The 27,093-nt window shown below is 45.2% G+C and overlaps 1 protein-coding gene across 1 annotated transcript in view; it reads left to right on the top strand.

Moving 5' to 3' along the window:
- The window catches only part of LOC144509692 (ephrin type-A receptor 8-like), a 383,076-nt gene that overhangs the window by 192,534 nt on the left and 163,449 nt on the right, over window positions 1-27,093 (top strand). The window contains exons 2-3 of the mRNA XM_078238475.1: window positions 2,754-2,909; window positions 24,768-25,103. Coding sequence (XP_078094601.1) covers window positions 2,754-2,909; window positions 24,768-25,103 — 492 coding nt within the window. The remainder of the gene's footprint in view (window positions 1-2,753; window positions 2,910-24,767; window positions 25,104-27,093) is intronic.

The raw sequence follows: 27,093 nt of genomic DNA, 5'->3' as shown, positions 1-27,093 counted from the left end.
GGTTAGGGAGGGCAGCGGAGTGCTTCACGTAGGGGGACAATTGTAATCCTACCTGCTCAGTGCAAACTCTTATAATCACCCAGGTACACTGCAGAAAGCTGGCAGCCCAGAGGGGAATCAGTAAAACAGTGAAATAAGAATACTGTCTCAACTAGTCTTGTATGATCCAGTCTGGTTGGCACTGCTGCCTCACAGCACCAGGGACCCAGCTTGGGTCACTGTGCGGAGTCTGCACGTTCTTCCCATGTCTGCGTGGGTTTCCTCCGGGTGCTCCGGTTTCCTCCCGCAGTCTGAAAGACGTGCTGGTTAGGTGCTAAATTCTCCCTCAGTGTACCCGAACAGGCGTCAGAGTGTGGCGACTAGGGGAATTTCACAGTAACTTCATTGCAGTGTTAATGTGAGCCTACTTGTAACATTAATAAATAAACTTAAACTTGTACTTTAAAATGGAACGCCAGTAAAATGGGGAAATGAGAATACTAGTCTGAACTGTTGATCTCTCCTAAGAATGTTCCCAATTTAACCTGTCCAGGCGGAAAAGACAGTCTCCGACCGCAGGCATTACACATGCATAAAAGTAAATACTATGGATGCTGGAAATCTGAAATAAAAACAGAAAATGCTGGATAAACTCAACAGGTTTGGCAGCATCTGTGGAGAGGGAAATAGAGTTAACATTTCAAGGCCATAGCAGGGTCATAAGACTCATAGAAGCATAGAAACCCTACAGTGCAGAAAGAGGCCATTTGGCCCATCGAGTCTGCACCGAACACAATCCCACCCAGGCCCTACCCCCATATCCCTACATATTTACCCACTAATCCCTCTAACCTACGCATCTCAGGACACTAAGGGGTAATTTTAGCATGGCCAATCAACCTAACCCGCACATCTTTGGACTGTGGGAGGAAACCAGAGCACCCGGAGGAAACCCACGCAGACACGGGGAGAATGTGCAAACTCCACACAGACAGTGACCCAAGCCGGGAATCGAACCCAGGTCCCTGGCGCTGTGAAGCAGCAGTGCTAACCGCTGTGAAGCAGCAGTGCTAACCACTGTGCTACCGTGCCGTCAGACTGGAACTGGAAAGACTGGAAACGTTAACTCTGTTTCTCTTTCCATGGATGCTGCCAGACCTGCTGAGTTTATCCAACATTTTCTGTTTTTATTACTCACATATATCCAGTTTTGATTTTGTCCTTGGGTCCTGACAGCAATTTTAACTGGCAACCTGGGTGGGAAAATCATAGAATTTATACAGTGCAGAAGGTGGCTCTAGCCTGCACCAACAACCAATACCCAAGCCCTATCCTTGTAACCCCACATATTTACCCTGCTAGTCCCCCTGACACTAAGGGGCAATTTGGCATGACCAATCTACCCAACCTGCACATCTTTGGACTGTGGGAGGAACCCGGAGCACCCGGAGAAAACCTGGGAAGACACGGGGAGAACGTGCAAACTCCACATTGACAGTGACCTGAGGCCGGAATTGAACCTGGGTCCCTGGCGCTGAGAGGTAGCAGTGTTAACCACTGTACCATCGTGCTGCCCCATTAAAATGTGGCATTTAAGCCAGGTTAACACAGTGGGAAGAGGAGCCAAGACCGTAAAAGTCCCCAACAGTTATGTTTATTTTACATCCCTGAGATTTCCCCAGCCACGGGCTCTCTCTCCCAAATTTGAAATCCCCCTGAAATAGCCCAGGGGTGATCCCACTAACCACACTATCTTTCCAGGTAGCATCAGAGCTGCACAATTTCCCATCATATCCCACTGACATCCCATTCAATCCCAGCAGAGAGCGTAGTGGAATTTAAATAAGTTAATAAAGCCTCAGCCTCATTTCTACAGCAATGGGTTACCCGGTGCTGCCTGGGGGTAACGCTGTGAGCGTTAGTGTTTACTGGTGATCACTGATGTACCTGACCAGCTTCTCTATCTGGGTTTCATCCCTTTGTTTTTGTTTTCTATTCTGTCCTTCACTCGTTTCCTATTTAAGCCAAAAAAAAACCCCGGCAAGCATAACGATAACTGGTTAAAATCAGCAAAGAATTTTTATTGGCGGAAGTTGATGACCCCAATTCAGTGAGGGCGAGATTGGAAAATGTGGCGAGCCATTGCAAAGACATTGACATCGATGGTTCGGAAAATCCCACTGGAATAAGATTACGCCCTCTGTGTAGATTTTCCTGCTTCTGTGTTGTTGGATTATTGAAACACAAGTAATGGAAAGGGAGGAAGGCCTCCCTTTAGGTTCCTGTACAGCAATAGGTCCACTATCTAGAAATTCTTTAATCTCACAGGAACTTGCCTGAGACTGAGAGAAGAAACTGTTTTGCTTTCTGACATGGGCTAGCTGGCCGAGTTAATGTTTATTTCTATTTACTCTGAGCCATTTGCTGTTGAAGTGATCCGGTGTTACCCCCATTTGAACCACTGCTATTTTTGACCTCCACCTTTGGCCTCCAGGAACTTTCAGCATGTAGCCGGCTCGGAGGAATGCATGCTGAGCCCATGGAGATTTAAACCATCATCCATGGAATCAGCTTGTTTTAAATACATAATGGAGACGCACATTATTCACCAGCCTCCGCAGGCTTGCTACTCGAATAAAACATTAATTCATCAATGAAAATGCAATAGCCTTTAGCAGCAGGAAGTGTTTTGAGATTGATTGAAAAGGGTAATTGAAGTGATTGGTGGTTTTGTCAAAGGATGACACTGAGATATCTGTTTAATTTGATTTCAGCCTGCGAGCCTGGATTCTTCAAGTCGAGCTCTGGGGACCAGCTCTGCGCTAAATGTCCTCTTCACAGTCACTCCGATGTGATGGCTGCACTCTTCTGCCAGTGTGATGCCAACTATTACCGATCAGCTTCTGACCTTCCCTCTGCACCTTGCACCAGTGAGTAACATAACCAGGTCTGACTAACCCTCCCAACCCCGTCCCTGTCCTTTCCATTCCATCAATGTTGTGAAATTGCTGATGTTTGGTTTATATTGTTCCGTTAGCTTTAGCTTTTCAGTTTATTCTGCATCACACTGACTGAACACTCTATGAACAAACACTTAACAAATTCCTAAATCCCAAACAGATTGTTCCAGATTTATTACCCCTCCCTGCTGCGTCATTGTCCCTCTAACCATTCTCAATTCAAATTCCTCTCCGCAAGAATGGGGTAACCAAGCAAACCCTCATTCCCCCCATTCAGCCCTCGCCCCCATTCAGCCCTCGCCCCCATTCAGCCCTCACCCCCATTCAGCCCTCACCCCCATTCAGCCCTCGCTTCCCCCATTCAGCCCTCGCTCCCCCCATTCAGCCCTCAGTCCTCCCATTCAACCTTCGCTCCCATTCAACCCTTGCCCCCATTCAACCCTCACTCCCCCTATTCAACCCTCACTCCCCCTATTCAACCCTCACTCCCCCCATTCAACCCTCACCCCCCTTCAACACTCACCCCCCTTCAACCCTCGCCCCCATTCAACCCTCACTCCCCCATTCAGCCCTCGCCCCCCTATTCAATCCTTATCCCCATTCAGCCCTTGCACCCATTCAACCCTCACCCCCATTCGACACTCGGCCCCATTCTACCCTCCTCTCCCCATTCTACCTTTTACTCCCCAACTTTCAGTGTGTTCATCCTTTTCCCGACTGGCTTTGGGCAAATCTTCAGTCATGGAATTATTATCTCTGTAATGCTCAATCCTCCCTCTGAACTAATATCCATCCAGGTGCTCTCAAGGATATCGGAGTTCTGTATGAATAAGGAATATCTCTGGGAGATTTAAATATCCTTTACCCACTGTGAATGAACATTTGTGTTTCATTTATAATTTACTGCAAGGATACTTGTCACATTTTGGCCAAGATCCCAGTTCCAGATGTGACAAGTCTGTTTGGATTTATGATTTGGATGTTGTCCTGTTTTAACCACTTTTTTTGGATCCCTTTCCATTTGCACACAGAAGTTGGGAATATTAATGATGAAAGACACCAGCTGAGTCCAACTTCAGGAAGTCTACATTCAGCTTTACACTCTCCATTACTGATACCCCAGCCCCAATAATTAAGGAATGGGCAGGAGCGAAATCCACAACTGGCAGGAATTCATCAGCATTATTTCATCATTATAATAAAAGATAGCAAATGTTGTCCCCTTGTTCAAGAAGGGGAGTAGAGACAACCCTGGTAATTATAGACCAGTGAGCCTTACTTCTGTTGTGGGCAAAGTTTTGGAAAGGATTATAAGAGATAGGATTTATAATCATCTGGAAAGGAACAATTTGATTAGGGATAGTCAGCACGGTTTTGTGAAAGGTAGGCCGTGCCTCACAAACCTTATTGAGTTCTTTGAGAAGGTGACCAAAGAGGTGGATGAGGGTAAAGCAGTTGATGTGGTGTATATGGATTTCAGTAAAGCGTTTGATAAAGTTCCCCATGGTAGGCTATTGCAGAAAATACGGAGGCATGGGATTGAGGGTGATTTTGCGGTTTGGATCAGAAATTGGCTAGCTGTAAGAAGACAGAGGGTGGTGGTTGATGGGAAATGTTCATTCTGGAGTTCAGTTACTAGTGGTGTATCGCAAGGATCTGTTTTGGGGCCACTGCTGTTTGTCATTTTAATAAATGACCTGGATGAGGGCGTAGAAGGCTGGGTTAGTAAATTTGCGGATGACACTAAAGTCGGTGGAGTTGTAGACAGTGCGGAAGGATGTTGCAGGTTACAGAGGGACATAGATACGCTGCAGAGCTGGGCTGAGAGGTGGCAAATGGAGTTTAATGTGGAAAAGTGTGAGGTGATTCACTTTGGAAGGAGTAACAGGAATACAGAGTACTGGGCTAATGGTAAGATACTTGGTAGTGTGGATGAGCAGAGAGATCTCGGTGTCCATGTGCATAGATCCCTGAAAGTTGGCACCCAGGTTGATAGGATTGTTAAGAAGGTGTACAGTGTGTTAGCTTTTATTGGGATTGAGTTTCGGAGCCATGATGTCATGTTGCAGCTGTACAAAACTCTGGTGCGGCCGCACTTGGAGTATTGCGTACAGTTCTGGTCGCCGCATTATAGGAAAGATGTGGAAGCATTGGAAAGGGTGCAGAGGAGATTTACCAGGATGTTGCCTGGTATAGTGGGAAGGTCTTATGAGGAAAGGCTGAGTGACTTGAGGCTGTTTTCGTTAGAGAGAAGAAGGTTAAGAGGTGACTTAATAGAGGCATACAAGATGATCAGAGGATTAGATAGGGTGGACAGTGAGAGCCTTTTTCCTCGGATGGTGATGGCTAGCACGAGGGAACATAGCTTTAAATTGAGGGGTGATAGATATAGGACAGATGTCAGAGGTAGATTCTTTACTCAGGGAGTAGTAAGGGCGTGGAATGCCCTGCCTGAAACAATAGTGGACTCGTCAACATTAAGGGCATTTAAAGGGTCATTGGATAAACATATGGATGATATTGGAATAGTGTAGGTAAGATGGGCTTTAGATTGGTTTCACAGGTCGGCGCAACATCGTGGGCCGAAGGGCCTGTACTGCGCTGTAATGTTCTATGTTCTATTATCATTCTCAATCAGATGGCACCCGCACAATACACTCAGTGGTCAAACTTAAAGTGTATTTATTAGTGTCACAAGTAGGCTTACATTAACACTGCAATGAAGTTACTGTGAAAATCCCCTAGTCGCCACACTCCGACGCCTGTTCGGGTACACTGAGGGAGAATTTAGCACAGCCAATGCACCTAACCAGCACGTCTTTTGGACTGTGGGAGGAAACCGGAGCACCGGGAGGAAATCCATGCAGACACGGGGAGGACGTGCAGATTCCACACAGTCACCCAAGCCGGGAATCGAACCTGGGTCCCTGGCGCTCTGAGCGCTCTGAGACAGCAGTGCCAACTACTGTGCCACCGTACTGTAGGGTCACAGACAAGGATCATTGGATATTGGACCAGCAATCGGGAAGGACGGGGGGTGGGGATGGGGGGACTGAGAGAGATGGTGCATTTGGTTATAGAAACATTAAAAAATAGGAACAAGAGGAGGCCATTTGGCCCTTCGAGTCTGCTCCACCATTCATTATGATCATGGCTGATCATCCAATTCAATAGCCTGATCTCGCCTTCCCTCCATATCCTTTGAGCCCTTCGCCTCAAGAGCTATATCTAACTACTTCTTGAAAATATACAATGTTTGGGCTTCAACTGCTTTCTATGGTAGTGAATTCCACAGTCTGCCCACTCCCTGGGTGAAGAAATTTCTCCTCATCCCCGTATCCTCAGACTATTATCCCAAGTTCTGGACACCCACGCCATCGGGAACATCCTTCCTGCATGTGCACTGTCTAGTCCTGTTAGAATTTTATAAGTTTCTATGAGGTCCTGGGGCTGTCGCTGATGGTTACTGCTGGAGAATTCCAGAGGGAGATTTCCTGCTCCCGATTCCAGCAGTTCTGACGTCAAACATTGCCCACAGCTGCTAAATGTAAATGGCTGTCAAAATGGGAGGAATGGCACCTTGAACATAAAACCAATGACTTGCCACCACTTCTCCAGAATGGCTACTGAGATATGCCCAAATCCACCATGGTAAATTGGAAGTTGGGGTCAAGTTGTACATAGTTGCCAATATAAGCCCTCATGTCCTGAGCCTCTCCTGGCCATCATCAGAAGGTTAAAGCTGTCCACTGCCACTTTAATAAAGGAACACTAATCAGTCGGTGCTGGTGTTTTTTCCTGTATTCTTTTATGTGATGTGGGTGTGGTTGGCTGGGCCAGCATTTGTTGCCCATCTTTAATTGCCTCTGAATTAAGTGACTTGCTCGGCCATTTCAGAGAATTAGGGTTAGAAGGTGCTTCCAGAAGGCATTTGACAAGGTGCCGCACCAAAGGCTGCTGCATAAGGTAAAGATGCACGGTGTTACGGGTAATGGATTAGCATAGATAGAGGATTGGTTAACTAACAGAAAGCAAAGAGTGGGGGTGATTGGGTGTTTTTCTGGTTGGCGATCAGTGACTAGTGGTGTCCCTCTAGGGATCAGTGTTGGGACTGCAATTGTTTACGATTTACATAGATGATGTGGAGTTGGGGACCAAGTGTAGTGTGTCAAAGTTCGCAGGTAACACTAAGATGAGTGCCACAGCAAAGTTTTCTGGAGGACGCTGAAAATCTGCAAAGGGATATAGATAATCTAAGTGAGTGGGCGAGGGTCTGACAGATGGAGTACAATGTTGGTAAATGTGAGGTCATCCATTTTGGTAGGAATAACAGCAAAATGAACTATTATTTAAATAGTAAAAAATTGCAGCATGCTGCTGTGCAGAGGGACCTGGGTGACCTTGTGCACAAAAAGTTGGTTTGCAGCTGCAGCAGGTAATTAAAAAGGCAAATGGAATTTTGTCCTTTATTGCTAGAGGGATGGAGTTTAAAAACCGTGAGGTTATATTGCAGCTGTATAAGGTGCTGGTGAAGCCACATCTGGAGTACTGTGTACAGTTTTGGTCTCCTTACTTGAGAAAGGATATACTGGCACTAGAGGGGGTGCAGAGGAGATTCACTAGGTTGATTCCGGAGTTGAGAGAGTGGGCTTATAAGGAGAGACTGAGTAGACTGGGACTATACTCATTGGAATTTAGAAGAATGAGGGGGTATCTTATGGAAACATATAAGATTATGTAGAAAATAGATAAAATAGAAGCAGGGAAGTTGTTTCCACTGGCGGGTGAAACTAAAACGAGGGGGGCATAGCCTCAAAATAAGGGGGAGCAGATTTAGGATTGAGTTGAGGAGGAACTTCTTCACCCAAAGAGTTGTGAATCCGTGGAATTCCCTGCCCAGTGAAGCAGTTAAGGCTACCCTATTGAATGTTTTTAAGGCAAAGATAGATAAATTTTTGAACAGTAAAAGAATTAACAATTATGGTGAGCGGGCGGGTAAGTGGAGCTGAGTCCACAAAAAGATCAGCCATGATCTTATTGAATGGCGGAGCAGGCTCGAGGGGCCAGATGGCCTACTCTTGCTCCTAGTTCTTGTATTCTTACTATGTGATGCACGATTGATTCACACGGGAGGCTAGAACATACCCGGGAATAAAGGCTTTTATTCACTACAAATAGGAGCACACTAGAAATCATAGAAATCATAGAAACCCTACAGTGCAGAAACAGGCCATTCAGCCCATCGAGTCTGCACCGACCACAATCCCACCCAGGCCCTACCTCCATATCCCTACACATTTACCCGCTAATCCCTCTAACCTACACATCTCAGGACACTAAGGGGCAATTTTAGCATGGCCAATCAACCTAACCCGCACATCTTTGGACTGTGGGAGGAAACCGGAGCACCCGGAGGAAACCCACGCAGACACGAGGAGAATGTGCAAACTCCACACAGACAGTAACCCAAGCCGGGAATCGAACCCAGGTCCCTGGAGCTGTGAAGCAACAGTGCTAACCACTGTGCTACCGTACCGTACTCAACAATATTATCCCAGACTAAAGACTACTAGGAAGTAGCAGTGACCTTTATACTCCTGTTAGAAGGCGGAGTCCTGGGCGGAGCCGAACGGAGTGTACCACATAAACAGTAATAACAGGTGGAACACCCAACAACCCTAACCCCAACAGCAACGAGAGTAACATATATACAAGTACCCATAGTGGTGACCATCTATGGTTCACCACACTATGTTCTTATATTTAAGAGTTCATCATATTGCTCTGGGTCTGAGTCACATGTAGGCCAGACCAGGTAAGAATGGCAGATTTCCTTCCGTAAAGGATATTAGTGAATCGGATGGGTTTTTTCCGACAATTGACAATGGTTTTAATGTTTAATGTTGCCATGCTGCCTGCTATAGACTCTACTGCAGTTGTGAAATGTGGCCCTCAGAAACTCTTACACATGACATATTACAGCTAATACAACAATATATAACAATAATATAACAATATATATTAGGACGTGGAGGCTTTAGAGAGAGTGCAGAGAAGGTTTACCAGGATGTTGCCTGGTATGGAGGGTCTTAGCTATGAGGAGAGATTGGGTAAACTGGGCTTGTTCTCCCTGGAAAGACGGAGAATGAGGGGCGACTTAATAGAGGTGTACAAAATTATGAAGGGTATAGATAGGGTGAACAGTGGGAAGCTTTTTCCCAGGTCGGAGGTGATGATCACGAGGGGTCACGGGCTCAAGGTGAGAGGGGCGAGGTATAACTCAGATATCAGAGGGACATTTTTTACACAGAGAGTGGTGGGGGCCTGGAATGCGCTGCCAAGTAGGGTGGTGGAGGCAGACATGCTGGCATCGTTTCAGACTTACCCGGATAGTCACATGAGCAGTCTGGGAATGGAGGGATACGAACGAATGATCTAATTGGACCAATAAGCGGCACAGGTTTGGAGGGCCGAAGGGCCTGTTTCCTGTGCTGTACTGTTCTTTGTTTATAACCATTTCATTCTCCAGCTCCCTTCTGTTCTGCTGCATTGAATGTTATCCACTTTTTCCTGATCTAATAAACCTGGTGATTAGAAAGAAGAGTGTGTAACAGGAATGGGATTTAATATTCAGCTCAGACAGAAGAACAGCACCTGTCGGAGCTTTCCCTTAGCTGTTGGAGTGTAAGATTCAAGGGCCGGAATTTTCCGGCTGTTCACATCCTGCTGCCAATGAGGACAAAGAATTTGGTGCTCAGCCAAAACTCCGTTCACATCAGCGGGACTGGAGAATCCCAGCTGCAGGCGAGGTCAGAGAATCCCGACCAGTGTCTAATTTGAATTATTCACCACAAAGTCAGCGTTGGGACCGCAGTTGTTTAGATTTACATAGATGATTTGGAGTTGGGGACCAAGTGCAGTGTGTCAAAATTCGCAGATGACACTAAGATGGGTGGCAGAGCAAAGTGTGCAGAGGACGCTGAAAGTCTGCAAAGGGATATAGATAATCTAAGTGAATGGGCGAGGGTCTGGCAGATGGAGTACAATGTTGGTAAATGTGAGGTTATCCATTTTGGTAGGAATAACAGCAAAATGGACTACTATTTAAATGGTAAAAAATTGCAACATGCTGCTGTGCAGAGGGACCTGGGTGTCCTTGTGCAGGAATCTCAAGGAGTTGGTTTGCGGGTGCAGCAGGTAATTAAGAAGACAAATGGAATTTTGTCCTTCATTGCTTGAGGGATGGAGTTTAAAAACAGCGAGATTATGTTGCAGCTGTATAAGGTTCTGGTGAGGCCACACCTGGAGTACTGTGTACAGTTTTGGTCTCCTTACTTGAGAAAGGATATACTGGCACTGGAGGGTGTGCAGAGGAGATTCACTAGGTTGATTCCGGAGTTGAGAGGGTTGGCTTATGAGGAGAGACTGAGTAGACTGGTGCTATAGTCATTGGAATTCAGAAGAATGAGGGGAGATCTTAAACATATAAGATTATGAAGGGAATAGATAAGATAGAAGCAGGGAAGTTGTTTCCACTGGCGGGTGAAACTAGAATTAGGGGGCATTGCCTCAAAATAAGGGGAAGCAGATTTAGGACTGAGTTGAGGAGGAACTTCTTCACACAAAGGGTTGTGAATCTGTGGAATTCCCTGCCCAGTGAAGCAGTTGAGGCTACCTCATTGAATGTTTTTAAGGCAAGGATAGATACATTTTTGAACAGAAAAGGAATTAAGGATTATGGTGAGCGGGCGGGTAAGTGGAGCTGAGTCTACAAAAAGATCAGCCATGATCTTATTGAATGGCGGAGCAGGCTCGAGGGGCCGGATGGCCCACTCCTGCTCCTAGTTCATATGTTCTTAAATATCAAAGCACCATTTAGCCCATCAAGCCCACTGCTGCCAGCAATCGGGCCCGATCTGTTCTGGTAAAGTATAAAACTCACTCCAATGCCGTGGAATTAAAATATTACCATAAGATATAGCAGCAGAATTCGACCATTTGGCCCATCGAGTTTGCTCCACCATTCTTTTTATAGTTTATTTTATTAGTGTCACAAGTAGGCTTACATTAACACTGCAATAAAGTTACTGTGAAAATCCCCTAGTCGCCACACTCCGGCGCCTGTTCGGGTGAAGGGAGAATTTAGCACGGCCAATGCACCCTAACCAGCACATCTTTCGGACTGTGGGAGGAAACCGGAGCACCCTGTCAACCATGGCTGATACGTTTCTCAACCCCATCCTCCCGCTTTTTCCCCGTAACCTTTGATCCCCTTACCAATCAAGAACCTATTGACCTCTGTCTTAACTACACTCAGTGACCTGGACTCCACAGCTTTCTGTGGCAATGAATTCCAGAGACTCACCACCCTGGCTGGAGAAATTGTTCCTCTTGGATTTCTTTACTCTGAGGCTGTGCCCTCGCATCCTAGTCTTTCCTAGTAATGGAAACATCTTCCCCACATCTATCCAGGCCTTTCATTATTCTGTAAATTTCAATGAGATCCCCCTTCATCCTTCTAAACTCCATCGAGTACAGACCCAGAGTCCTCAGACGCTCCCCATACATGAGGCTTTTCAGTCCTGGGACCATTCTTGCGAACCTCCTCTGGACCCTCTCCAAGGCCACCACATCCTCCCTTGGATACAGGATCCAAAATTGCTCACAATATTCCAAATGTGGTCTGACCAGAGCCTCATAAAGCCTTAGCAGTACATCCCTGCTTTTCATAGAATCGTAGAATCCCTACAGTACAGAAGGAGGCCATTTCGCCCAGTGAGTCTGTACCGACCACAATCCCACCCAGGCCCTATTCCCGTAACCCCACACATTTACCCTGCTAATCCCCCTGACACTCGGGTCAATTTAGCATGGCCAATCAACCTAACCTGCACATCTTTAGGTTCTTGTATTCTCGATGACATCAGGGTACCTGTCGAGCTTCCAAACTCCATTATTCTGTCCCACCCAGTTATATTTTCTTACAACAGAATTTTCTCAGGAGTGCTCAGTCACCCTTTAATCCTGATGGAAGTTAGGCACAGTTTAAACAGAATTCAAACCATACTGTTGCAGGTAACAAGCAATAAAGCCGAGGATTTCCAAGGGAACACACCAGCTCCTCCTGGCAGGAGCTCGCCGACTGCTGTGTCTCATAGAGGGCCTGGTCAGGCCCTTTGCTGTTTATTTTCTGGATGTGGACTGTTCTGGGAAGGTTGGCTTTTGTTGCCCATTCCAAATGGCCCTGAGATATTAATGGTGGATGTCCTTTCCACTGTGAAAGCGTTCTCACTATCATATTTCCTCAACCAACTTTTATGGGATGTATTGCCCCTAATTGCCCATCCATTTCAGTGGGCCTTTGAAAGTCAACCACATTGCTGTGTATCTGGAGTCACATGTAGGTCAGACCAGGTAAGGACAGCAGATTTCCTTCCCTAAAGGACATTAGTATGCTGCTAATAAGTATATTGAATTTATTATATATGTAAACACCGTGTACACAGTTCACTGCAATTCTATTCCAGCATTAAAGTTCAGTAGACGACTGTTAAAAAATAGCCAATGGTAAATTGCTCTCTCTCTTCCATTTGGAGCAGACGCGATGGCCCAATGGGCTGCTTTCTTCACTGTAACAATCTTGTGATCCAGCCAATTTCCACCTCGATTGAACTTGCAGTAAACAAGCTGCTTCACCAGTGTCCATTCTCCATGACCCAGTAATCAGCAGTTTCACCACAGAAACGTTCTTTAATTCCTTGCGTAACTTTTTAAACAGTACTTTCTCACTTTAAGGAAATGCGATTATGCACAGTTTTCAAAGAGTTCTTATCGTGAAGAGGGTTACCTGAGCTTCCGAAATGAGTCAGGCCTGGGCTAGCTGGAGAATAATGAGAAATCAGTCAACTCGAACTGACAGGATTTTTCCTCTTATTATCATAAGTCCATTTAAGTTGCTTTTCTTGAGTGTCAGACTAGCATCTACTTACCATAAACTTACTGGCATTTCTCCAACAATTTCATGCATATTACAGACCAGTTTGAAATGGACCTGTCCATTCTATTCTCACCCACTCTTTGCATTCACAACTAATCAAATTGCAATATAATAACCCGTTTATTATCTGATCAGTCACAGGCTGCATCTTCATTCAGATGGAAGCGGCAATGTCGTAGTGACATGACAGAACAAGGGGAGGGGAGTGGGACACTCTGGTGTTAGTGAGATGTCTGACAGGAGGAGTTAATACTCCACCATACAGACAGAGCTGCCTTTGATTACACCAGCCCATTCAGCCCCTAATGCCAGCTGGTCTGCTGGAAAAAATCCTAGCGGTGTTAAAGGCACGTTGCAGATGGGATGGTGGGATCGCTCAGGTTCAAATTCTGTGCACCCCGCAACCGCTGCCAGCGAGAACGGAAAACTTGACACTCAGCCAAAATGCCATTAACTGTGATGCGACCGGAGAATTCCGGCCACGGCTGAGGTCGGAGAATTCTATTGTCGGTTTGGATCCTGACCGATAGCTGCCTCACCACGGTCTGTGTGGCATTTGCACGTTCTCCCCGTGTCTGCGTGGGTTTCCTCCGGGTGCTCGCCTGGTTTCCTCCCACACTCCAAAGATGTGCGGGTTAGGTTGATTGGCTGTGCTAAATTGTCCCTTAGTGTCAGGGGGATTAGTCGGGCAAATGTGTGGGGTATTGGGGATAGAGCCTGAGTGGGATTGTTGTTGGTGCAGGCTTGATGGGCTGAATGACCTCCTTCTACTGTAGGGTTACTATGATTCTATGGTATGGCTTAGCAGAGGCCTGTGAGTAAATGGCTAATCTTTGCACTGTGCTGGAATATTAAATAAATAGAGGGAACATTCAAAATGGAATGCACAATAAGTTTTAAAAACTGAATCTTCCAATCAGCTTTTCAAAATCCAACTAGAACACCGAATAACTGAAACCTTTTCCCACATTTTTGTAGATCTTGATGAAGACCAATGTAGGGCTTCTGTGTGGGAGATAGTAATCATGATGTGGAAACGCCGGCGTTGGACTGGGGTAAACACAGTAAGGAGTCTAACAACACCAGGTTAAAGCCCAACAGGTCTATTTGGTAGCAAACGCCACTAGCTTTCGGAGCGCTGCTCCTTCGTCAGGTGAGTGACAGATCTCCCACTCACCTGACGAAGGAGCAGCGCTCCGAAAGCTAGTGGCGTTTGCTACCAAATAAACCTGCTGGACTTTAACCTGGTGTTGTTAGACTCCTTACTGGGAGATAGTAAACCAGGTATTTTCAAAAACACCGGCCTGATGTGAGGAAAACCATCCCCATTCAGAACCCGTATCACCCTGACAGGGACACAATCCAACTGTCAGGAATACGATCCAACTGTTCGAAACACACTTTCTGAGGCAAGAACTCAACACAACTGACAGGAACGCAATCTGGCTGTCTGTAAGACATACGAATTGTCAGGAATCCAATCGGACTGTCAGGAACGCAAGCGGACTGCCAGGAATGTATTTAGACTGTCAGGAACACAGTAATATCACATCTCAATAGTGCTTCAGTTACTTTCATCACTTTACGAACGTGTCTCCAGAACTGTGGAGAGAAAGCTGCCCAAAATAATTCCAGAACTAAGACTTTCATACACATTAAGCAAGATTAATTCGCTATAGATCAAAAATACCATTACATAACAATGTCATCTGTTTGATGAATTATATTGAAATGTTTCATGCATTAAGGTGCCTGATAAATATATTATTATTAACATTGATAATGATATATGCTATGTCAGCCAGAAGTCATTACATTACCCATGTTGGAACTCATGACACAAATAGAAAAAGAATTGAAGTACTTCAGGTAAATTTCAAGAAAAAAATAAGGAAAAAGATTAAACAGGGTCTCGCAGCACAGTGGCACAGTGGTTAGCATTGCTGCCTCACGGCACCAGGGACCCAGGTTCGATTCCTGGCTTTGATCCGACTGTCTGTGTGGAGTCTGCACGTTCTCCCTGTGTCTGTGTGTGTTCCCTCCGGGTGCTCCAGTTTCCTCCTACAGTCCGAAAGATGTGCTGGTTAAGGTGCATTGGCCGTGCTAAAGTTCCCTCGGTGTACCCGAACAGGCGCCGGAGTGTGGCGACTCGGGGATTTTCACAGTAACTTCATTGCAGTGTTAATGTAAGCCTACTTGTGACACCAGGGTTAAAATAAACTTTAAAAACTTTTAAACTTTAAAGGGAATGACCTGACTCTAATGCCACGTGCTGGTACATAGTGAATCAGGGAGATAGTTTGGGTAAATGTGTGGCTGGAGAGGTAGCACAGGATGGAAGGTTTTTGGTTCCTGGGGCATTGGGATAAGGTTTGGGACTAAAGTTTTCATGGAGATGTTAACAAGTACTGTCGGAGAGAATGTAATCTGATTTGACGAGTTCAGGCAATCAGAAAATAACTGGTAGGAGCAGCAATGAGATCAGAGGATAGAAAATTTAAACATCAGTCAAATTGGAAATATTCTAAAAATTGCAGGAAGCAGAATGAGGAAAATAACAGCACTGTTGAAGGAGGTATTTAATTGTACGGATATTGATATCCATAGTGGAATTAATGCATAACAAGTTGTCACATGGGATTATGATGAGAGTGCATTAACAGAGACATGACTCTAACAAGGTCAGAAATAGCTTCTTCATATTCTTGCACATTAAGTATTCAGGAATACTGGAGAAGAAAGGGGCAGTTTTGATTAAAGATCATGTTATAGTTCTGAAGAGAAATGCTTACTACATGGTTCCAGAACTTGGCTCCTATCTTGCTTAAGTTAAGCTGTTTCTGTACTCTAAGGGTCTGACACATATAGGGTTAGTGTTGGACTGAGTACAATACCGCTATGCGCACACACAGACTAATGCATGCACGCGCACACCCTCATAATTGCCCTTATTTAACTTTAAAATACTAGCCTTGGACATACTGTTTTGTCTCTCCATCTGAATGTAAAATGCAACATATTACGATCACTGCCCTAGGGGCTCCTTTACTATGAGGTTATCAATTAACCCTATCTCATTGCAGAATACCAGGTCTAGTATAGCCAGCCCTCTGTTTGGCTCGAAAATGTTCCACCCCCCATCCCCCCACCAATCTATAACCCAGTCCAGTGTTTCAGATTGTGCCCTTCCATTAGAATCTGGAACTGGATTTTCCACTCCCGGCTGAGAAGCCGGTTGGGAGTCTGCCCACGAGAAAGCTGGTCCACCACAGCCAGTTTACCATTATTGAGGTGTTAATCGATTGAGTGTGAGACCTACATTAACATCTGCAGAGAATTTCCTGTCTTGGCTGCTAGGACTTTAACCTGGTGTTGTTAGACTCCTTACTGTGTTTACCCCAGTCCAACGCCGGCATCGCCACATCATGAGTCCCAGCAGTGGCAGGTTCAAACAGAGGCCATTGGTAAGTCGAGGGTTGGCAAAGCCTGACTGGCCGGCTCCTTTGGGAGAGTAAGGTGAGCGAGTGTTCGGGTTTGAGAGGCCAGGGGGAGTATTAAAGAGAGGGTATGACTTTGGGGAGGTGCCACCAATGGGCACAGGGGATCTGAAAATGAGGCCCCACTCCTTTGCCTGACACCAGCCCATGCAGTAAATCATAGAATCCTAGAATTCCTACAGTGCAGAAGGAGGCCATTTGGCCCATCGAGTCTGCACCGACCACAATCCCACTCAGGTCCTATCCCCGTAGCCCCACGTATTTACTCTAGCTAGTCCCCTTAACAGTAAGGGGCAATTTAGCTTGGCCAAATCAATCTAATCTGCACATCTTATGGACTGTGGGAGGAAACCAGAGCACCTGGAGGAAAGCCGCACAGACATGAGGAGAATGTGCAAACTCCACACAGACAGTCACCCAAGCTGGGAATCGAACCCGGGTCCCTGGCACTGTGAGGCAGCTAATGAGTGCCATCATGCCGCCCCTGCCAGGTAAAGCTGCCTGGCTACTGTTTGGCATGGCGTAAACAGCAGTGGGAGGTGAGATGAGGCACTTACATGACCATTAATTGCTATGCCGAGGGCCTTGGTGAGTCACTGCAGTGCATCTTGTAGATTATACACACTGCTGCCATGTGCATTAATGGTGGGTGGAGTGAATGTTTAAGATGGTGGATTAGGCATTGTCTGGGATGGTATCGAGCATCCTTAGTGTTATTGGAAATGCACTCATCCAAGCAAGTGGAGAGAATTACCACCAACTCATAAAATAGCACGCTGCATTATATGAGCGCCCTTCCAGCTTTCGTGCCACAGAGGGAATGTAAAATCCAGCCTAATAACTCCGTTTCTCTCTCCACAATGCTGACCGACTGAGTACTTCCAGCATTTTCTGTTTTCCTTTCAGATTTCCAGCATCCACAATATTTTCCGTTTCGATAAATGGCCCACTTTCCTGCCATAAGTGTCTAATGTTCTATGAAATCTTACCAATGCTGACACTGCTGCATGCAGTTAGTCAATCTCATGAACCGTCCGAGAGGGGGTCTAATGGTGACATCATTTTAAATTGCTGTATCACAACCAAGCCATTACTCCACTGCATTCTGGACTGCCACTGAATACTTTATTGAACCACATCGTTGTTTGGATCATCTATGATTAATAATTATTACAGAGCAACACATGGTAATCCCTTTGATCTGCTAAATATAAAATCAGACTGATAAAGATCACATGCAAATCACTCTATTTGTCTAGTCTATTTATCCAACTAAAGATACTGCGGCCTCACAGCACCAGGGACCCACGTTCGATTCCCAGACTGACCAGCTGGAATAATTGAATAATTGGATCGAATAATCGAATGCCTTTGGCTTGGCCAAACTTGCCATTAACAGGTCCTGGCAGCGGGTGACCAAGGGGTCATCTGACCCGACTGTCTGCCCCCTGCTTTCCTTTTATCTAGCCTACTTGTTATGCCCACACTGTCTGTGTGGAGTTTGCATGTTCTCCCCGTGTCTGTATGGGTTTTTTCCGGGTGCTCCGGTTTCCTCCCACAGTCCAAAAGACGTGCTGGTTAGGTTCATTGGCCATGCTAAATTCTCCCTCGGTGTACCCGGACAGGCACCGGGGTGTGGTAACTAGGGGATTTTAATAGTAACTTAATTACAGTGTTAATGTAAGCCTACTTGTGTTAGTAATAAATAAACTTCAAACTTAAAAGTAACTCATAGATCCTAATCAGCTCAATATTTAATGAGCGCTGTTGCATTGCCAACTATGAAAATTAAGCCACGTGAAAGAGATCTGCGCCTCAACTTTAATGAGTGATTGTTTGAATGTTGCATTGTCCAATAGTCCCATGCCATATGTGGTGAATGGCATTTCAGATTTGGAAATAAAAATGAATAATAGGCACGCTTTGGAATGGTAAGGTGAAAAGCAGTGGGTGTGATTGTTGTATGTGTTTTACTCCCAGGATAACCGGTCATAGTTGAAATGCTGAATTTCAGCACAAAGAAACTCGAGCAGCAGGGCATGGAGAGGGGAACGTCACCTTGATCAGACTGACCAGCTGGAATAATTGAATAATTGGATTGAATAATCGAATGCCTTTGGCTTGGCCAAACTTGCCATTAACAGGTCCTGGCAGCGGGTGACCAAGGGGTCATCTGACCCGACTGTCGGCCCCCTGCTTTCCTTTTATCTAGCCTACTTGTTATGCCCACAAAGAACTTACATAAATTTTTCAAAACCTGCTTCTGTTTTTATATGACTATGTTGACTCTTAATATGCAAATGTCCTGCTGCTCCTTAATAATGATTTGCAGCATTTTGCTAATGATAGGTATTAGACTAACTGGCCTATTGTTTCCAGCTTTCCATCTCTTTCAATGAATAGAGATATTCGGGGATATTATTATTTTATTTATTTTATTATTTTCACAAGTTGGCTCATATTAACACTGCAATGACATTATTGTGAAAATCCCCTAGTCGCCACACTCCTGTTCGGATGCACTGAGGGAGAATTTAGCATAGCTAATGCACCTAACCAGCACATCTTTTGAACTGTGGGAGGAAACTGGAGCACCTGGAGGAAACCCACGCAGACACGGGGAGAACATGCAGACTCCGCACAGACAGTGACCCAAGCCGGGAATCGAACCTGGGTCTCTGGCGCTGTGAGGCAGCAGTACAAACCACTGTGCTTTCCCAATCCGCTGGGACCTTTCAAGAAGTTCTCTTCCTGTTGAGGAGCACTTCAGCAGTCACGGGCATTCGGCCTCTGATATTCAGGTAAGCATTCTCCAAGGCGGTCTTCACGACACACGACGGCGCAGAGTCGCTGAGCAGAAACTGATAGCCAAGTTCCGCACACATGAGGATGGCCTCATTGGGTTCATGTCACACTATCTGTAATCCCCACAGCTTGCCTGGACCTGCAGAGTCTCACTGGCTGTCCTGTCTGGAGACAATACACATCTCTTTAACCTATCTTAATGCTCTCTCCACACACATTGTTTGTAACTTTAAGACTTGATTAGCTGTAAGTATTCGCATTCCAACCATTATTCTGTAAATTGAGTTTGTGTCTTTATATGCCCTGTTTGTGAACAGAATTCCCGCTCACCTGAAGAAGGAGCTTAAGGCTCCGAAAGCTTGTGGCTTTTGCTACCAAATAAACCTGTTGGACTTTAACCTGGTGTTGTTAAACTTCTTACTGTGTTTACCCCAGTCCAACGCTGGCATCTCCACATCATGACCTTTCAAGAATCCAGGGAATTTTGGAAGGTATGAAACAGGATGGAGAAAAGATTCACAAAATGAGGGACTTCAGTTACCTGGCAAGATTTGAGAAGTTCGGACTGCTCTGCTTGGGGGAGGACTGGCTTGAGAGATTTGATGGAGGTATTCAAAATCAGGAAGGGGGTGGACAGAGTAGATAGGGAGATAATGATCCCAGTGGCAGAAAACCAGAGGCACAGATTTAAATTAATTGACGAAGAAGGAATGGTGTCAGGAGGAAAAAGCCTTTCATGCATCAGGTGGTTAGGATCTGCAATGCACTGCCTGAGTGTGTGATGGAGGCTGGGCCAATCATGGCTTTCAAAATGTAATTGGATCATAATTTGAAAAGGAATAATTTGTGATGTTACGGAGAAAAGGCAGGGGAATGGCTGCAGATGAATTGATGATCAGATGGCCAGCACAGATGTGATGGGCTGAATAGCCTCTTTCTGTGCTATAACTATTCCATTATTCTATGAATAACCATTCCAGGTGAGGAAAGTAAAGCAACCCAACCAATCACGTACAGCTCCAATATAGTAAATGGCAAAGGCAGTGCCGGATTTAGACTTGGTGAGGCCTGAAGCTATATAAAGCCTGGAGGCCCCTTGTTAAAAAGTTACACCAAAAGGTCTCACAAAAGTGCTTCCCAAAACAGGACCTTGGGTTGCCACAAAAAAACTGAAAACATAATTATGTCTTTTAATTATTTAATAGCAAGGTATTTAAAGTGAAAAATACAAATTATTTTCAAATGAATGCATTTACTGATTACATATTTATCATTTGGCTGGCTTGATCTCTCTCATAGATTATAATATATACCCTGGAAACAATACTTAAATGTAATTTTAAAAATAATTTTAAGATACATTAATATATATACAAAACAGACTTTTAATTGCAATGGGCTTTCGCCAGTCAGAAAACCCACTAGAAGCTAGTGCTGCAGTTGATGTTGAAAAGAGCTTGCAGACAAAGCAGTAAACACAGCCAGTTGTTGGAGAGTACACTAGCCATTCCTGATCGTATATTTCACCATTTACTTTTCTGGACTGAGAAAGACCTTTTGAACAATATCTATCTTGATTTTTGAATGCCCGCTTTGAGATTTCAAATGGGCCGTTCCAGTGTTGACACTCTGAAGGACCCTTAAGGATCCAGTATGAGAGTTCATCCTTGGTTAAGACACCCCATTGACCGGCATCATTGAGTTTCATGAATTTTGTTGTTTCAACTGTGGATGTCGGCTCTGCAACACTCACATTTGCATCACTTCCAGTGTTTTCCTCAGCTGAGATTCCAGACTCCGTTGTCTCAGTAGCAGAGGCACTAGGCTGTGGTTGTTTTGGACTTTGCTGATCACCTTGGGTTTGTGGATCCTTATCTGTTTCTGGAGTAAAGTAACTGTCAACTTTTGGTAATTTTTTGAGTTGCTCTTCAAGCTGGTGCTTTCTTTTTCTTTTCTGGTATCCGCTCTTAAATGTTCTCTTCATTGTAAACCTTAGAATCATAGAATCTCTACAGTACAGAAAGAGGCCATTCGGCCCATCGAGTCTGCACCGACCACAATCCCACCCAGGCCCTACCCCCATATCCCGAGATATTTATCTACTAATCCCTCTAACCTATGCATCTCAGGACACTGAGGGCAATTTTAGCATGGCCAATCAACCTAACCCGCACATCTTTGGACTGTGGGAGGAAACCGGAGCACCCGGAGGAAACCCACGCAGACACGAGGAGAATGTGCAAACTCCACACAGACAGTGACCCGAGCCGGGAATCGAACCCAGGTCCCTGGAGCTGTGAAGCAGCAGTGCTAGCCACTGTGCTACCGTGCCGCCTTCTGAAATTTTGTGAGGCCCCTGCGGATTGTGAGGCCCTGAGCTGTAGCTTGTTTAGCTTATGCCTAAATCCGGCACTGGGCAAAGGGCAAGTAGTATCTGATCAGATCCTAAATGGAGAGTGGGGGCAGATTAGGATGGCGGCCAGAGTCTGGGTGTGGTAAATCTCACTGTGCAAATGAACATTCTCATCAATTACCGCGATGTTCACAACTGCGGAAACACAATTCCAGAAGCTCCTTTAGATTGTGGAGTGTCTGATAAATTCATGGCAGAATTCAAAACTGCGATGAAAGGGGAAGATTGCAGCCTCGAGGGTGAGGATCAAGGAACCGACACAGGCACAATGCACTGATTGACCTCACAGCTTGCTGAAGGAATTTATGGTTCTCTGATTACAAAGTTTCACACAGAATGATAGTAAATAGTGATATCAATTTACTTGTGAAATACCATGACTTGTACGAGTGTGGAATGTGTTTGCAACTAAAATTAATGCGTACAACTCCAGCCGTCACTGTCTTCATACCAGTGGCCAGTCAGTGATTTTGATCTGACAACACTGTAACAATGCTCTTTTTTGCTCGATCACAGCCTCATACGGGGTGGCACAGTGTCACAGTGGTTAGCACTGCTGTCTCACAGCGCCAGGGACCCGCGTTCAATTCCGGCCTCGGGTCACTGTCTGTGTGGAGTTTGCACATTCTCCCCCTGTCCATGTGGGTTTCTTCCGGATGCTCCGGTTTCCTCCCACCGTCCAAAGATGTGCAGGTTAGGTGGATTGGCCATGCTAAATTGACCATTAGTGTCAGGGGGATTAGTGGGGTAAATACGTGGGGTTAATGGGACAAGGCCTGGGTAGGAGTGCTGACAATGCAGGCTCGATGGGCTGAATGGCCTCCTTCTGCACTCATAGAGTCATAGAGGTTTACAGCATGGAAACAGGCCCTTCAACCCAACTTGTCCATGCCGCCAAGTTTTTACCATTAAGCAAGTCCCAATTGCCTGTGTTTGGCCCATATCCCTCTATACATTTTACCCATGTACCCATCTAAATGCTTTTTAAAAGACAAAATTGTACCCACCTCTACTATTACCTCTGGCAGCTCATTCCAGACACTCACCACCCACTGTGTGAAGACATTGCCCCTCTGAGCCCTTTTGTATCTCTCCCCTCTCACCTTAAACCTGTGCCATCTAGTTTCATACTTCCCTACCTTTGGGAAAAGATGTTGACTATCTAGCTCATCTATGCCCCTCATTATTTTATCAACCTCCATAAGATCACCTCTCAGCCTCCGACGCTCCAGGGAAAAATGCCCCAGTCTATCCAATCTCTCCTTATAACTCAAACCATCAAGTCCCGGTAGCATCCTAGTAAATCTTTTCTGCACTCTTTCTAGTTTAATAATACCCTTTCGATAATAGGGTGACCAGAACTGTACACAGTATTCCAAGTGTGGCCTTACCAATGTCTCGTACAACTTCAACAAGATGTCCCAACTCCTGTATTCAATGTTCTGACCAATGAAACCAAGCATGCCGAATGCCTTCTTCACCACTCTGTTCACCTGTGACTCCACTTTCAAGAAGCTATGAACAGGTACCCCTAGATCTCTTTGTTCTATAATTCTCCCCAACGCCCTACCATTAACTGAGTAAGTCCTGCCCTGGTTCAATCAACCAAAATGCATCACCTCTCATTTGTCTAAATTAAACTCCATCTGCCATTCATCAGCCCATTGGCCCAATTGATCAAGATCCCATTGCAATCCTAGATAACCTTCTCCACTGTCCACTATGCCACTCTTGGTGTCACCTGCGAACTTACTAACCATGCCTCCTAAATTCTCATCAGGTCTTTGATATAAATGACCAAATAACAGTGGACCCAGCACTGATCCCTGAGGCACACCGCTGGTCACAGGCCTCCAGTTTGAAAAACAACCCTCTGTCTTCTGTCATCAAGCCAATGTTTTATCCAATTGGCTACCTCACCCTGGATCCCGTGAGATTTAAGTGTGTGCAACAACCTATTACACTGCACTGTAGGGATTCTATGATATCCCCAGCCTCATGTCTTTACTCAGTCGTAACTCCCAGTCATTCATCGATAACTGAGCATAGGAGAGTCACATGCACTGTCTCTCTAGACCATTGAAATAGCCACAATCCTGTTGGATTTGAGAGGATTGCTGGGGGAATTTAATCTGGTCCCTCCATGCAGACTCTATAGTTAAGAAAGCCCACCAACGCCTCGACTTTCTCAGGAGACTAAGGAAATTTGGCATGTCTGCTATGACTCTCACCAACTTTTACAGATGCACCATGGAAAACATTCTTTCCGGTTGTATTATAGCTTGCTATGGCTCCTGCTCTGCCCAAAACCGCAAGAAACTACATGGGCAGTCATGAATGAAGCCCAGTCCATCACGCAAACTAGCCTCCCATCCGTTGACACTGTCTACAATTTCCGCTGCCTCGGAAAAGCAGCCAGCATAATTAAGGACCCCGCGCACCCCGGACATTCTCTCTTCCACCTTCTTCCGTCGGGTAAAAGATACAAAAGTCTGAGGTCATGTGCCAACCAATTCAAAAACAGCTTCTTTCCTGCTGCCATCAGACTTTTGAATGGACCTGCCTCACATTAGGTTGATGTTTCTCTATACCGTAGCTATGACTGTAACACTAGGTTCTGCACTCTCTCCTTTCCTTCCCTATGTATGGTATGCTTTGCCTGTATAGCGTGCAAGAAGCAATATTTTTCACTGTATATTAACACGTGTGACAATAATAAATCAAATCAAATCAGTTCAATGAGTTGCCTGTGGGGCTGGGGTGAATGGTCAGAGCTTTCTCTTCCTGCTGCTCTTACACATCATCGCTCACCTCTCTGAGGATTAATTACATTTCAGGTGATTTCTGAATGTTGCAACTTGAATGTGATGTGAGGAACATTAATGGAATCCGAGGAATAGAGCAGAGTGTGGAGGGTGGCAAGTTATTGAATTTACCTGTTTGCACTAAGATCTATTTCACATTGCACTGGAGGAAAAATGATTTGAAATCAGCAAAGGAACTTAATGAGATTTCACTCTCATCAATTTTCCAAAAGACAAAATGTTCTATTTTAAAGTGCTCACAATACTAGGTGACATTTCAGTTGTAACCTAACCCTCTTTGATCTTTCCCAGGACCTCCCTCTGCCCCAGTAAACGCCCTGTCCAGTGTGAATGGAACCTCGGTGACCATGGAGTGGAGCCCGCCCTCCAGTAACGGAGGAAGGAGTGACATCCGATACAACGTCGTCTGCAGGAAGTGTGCATGGGCATCAAGCCAGTGTGAAGCTTGTGGCAATGGGATTCGATTCAGCCCAAAGCAGATGGGACTGACTGAGCCAGCGATCAGCGTGGTAAACCTACTGGCGCACACCAACTACACCCTGAAGGTCGAGGCAGTGAATGGGGTCTCTGATCTCAGCCTGGAGCCCCGGCAGTTCATTTCACTTAATGTCACCACTAACCAGGCAGGTAGGAAAGTCAAGTCTCAATCAGCCTATCAGGAAGCCAGAGAAACACACTGAGCCCAATAGTAACAAGCCTGGACTTCCTACTTTAAAAGGAAGATTACAGACATTTCAATGTCCTCATTTAGGCAAAGTCTTAGAGGTTTACAGCATGGAAACAGGCCCTCCAGACCAACTTGTCCATGCCACTCAGATTTTACCAGTAAGCTATTCCCAATTGCCCACATTTGGCCCATATCCTTCGATACCCATCTTACCCATGTAACTGTCTAAGTGTTTTAAGACAAAATTGTCTCTAGCACTGCGTCAGGTAGTTCATTCCAGATACTCACCACCCTCTGCGTGAAAAAATTGCCCCTCTGGTTCCTTTTGTATCTCTCCCCTCTCACCTTAAACCTATGCCCTCTAGTTTTAGATTCCCCTACCTTCGGGAAAAGATGTTGAATATCTACCTTATCCATGGCCCTCATTATTTTAAAGACCTCTATGAGATCACCCCCTTGGCCTCCTATGCTCCAGGGAAAAAGTCCCAGTCTATCCAGCCTCTCTAACTCAAACCATCAAGTCCCAGTAGCATCCTAATAAATCTTTTCTGCACTCCTTCTAGTTTAATAATACCCTTTCTATAATAGGATGACCAGAACTGTACACAATATTCCAAGTGTGGCCTTACCAATGTCTTGTACAACTTCAACAAGACGTCCCAGCTCCTGGATTCAATGTTCTGACTAATGAAACCAAGCATGCTGAATGCCTTCTTCACCACTCTGTCCACCTGTGACTCCACTTTCAAGGAGCTATGAACCTGTATCCCTAGATCTCTTTGTTCTGTAACTCTCCCCAATGCCCTACCATTAACTGAGTAGGTCCTGCCCCAATTCAATCTACCAAAATGAATCACCTCATATTTATTTAAATTAAACTCCATCTGCCATTCATCGACCCACTGGCCCAATTAATCAAGATCCCGTTGCAATCCTAGATAACCTTCTTCACTGTCCACTATGCCACAAATCTTGGTGTCATCTGCAAACTTACGAATCATGCCTACTAAATTCTCATCCAAATCCTTAATATAAATGACAAATAACAGTGGGCCCAGCACTGATCCCTTGAGGCACACCGCTGGTCACAGGCCTCCAGTTTGAAAAATAACCCTCTACAACTATCCTCTGTCTTCCATCATCAAATCAATTTTGTATCTAATTCGCCAGCTCACCTGGATCCCGATAGATTTAACCTTATGCAACAACCTACCATGCGGTACCTTGTCAAAGGCCTTGCTAAAGTCCATGTAGACAACATCAACTGCACTGCCCTCATCTACCTTCTTGGTTACAACTTCAAAAAACTCAATCAAATTTGTGAGACATGATTTTCCACTCACAAAGCTATGCTGACTGTCAGTCCTTGCCTCTCTGAATGCCTGTAGATCTTGTCTCTCAGAATACCTTCTAACAACTTACCCACCACAGACGTTAGGCTCACCGGCCTATAGTTCCCAGGCTTTTCCCTGCAGCCCTTCTTAAAAAACGGGCAGAACATTTGCCACCCTCCCATCTTCATGCACCTCACCTGAGGCTGTCGATGATTCAAATGTCTCTGCTAGGGGACCCACAATTTCCTCCCTAGCCTCCCATAATGTCCTGGGATACATTTCATCAGGTCCTGGGGATTTACCTAACCTAATGCGCTTTAAGACTTCCAGCACCACCTCCTCTGTAATATGTACACTCCTCAAGACATCACTATTTATTTCCCCAAGTTCCCTGACATCCATGCTTTTCTCAACAGTAAATACTGATGAGAAATATAATTTAGGAAATGAATACACTCACCATTCATTGTTTTCATTTTTTAAGTTTAAAGTTTATTTATTATTGTCACAAGTAAGCTTACATTAACACTGTAATGAAGTTATAGTGTCGCCACACTCCAGCACCTGTTCAGGTATACTGAGGGAGAATTTAGCATGGTCAGTGCACTTAACCAGC

Source organism: Mustelus asterias, chromosome 22, assembly GCF_964213995.1.
Source record: "Mustelus asterias chromosome 22, sMusAst1.hap1.1, whole genome shotgun sequence".
NCBI lineage: Eukaryota > Metazoa > Chordata > Chondrichthyes > Carcharhiniformes > Triakidae > Mustelus > Mustelus asterias.
This window is presented reverse-complemented; position numbering and strand designations above follow the sequence as displayed.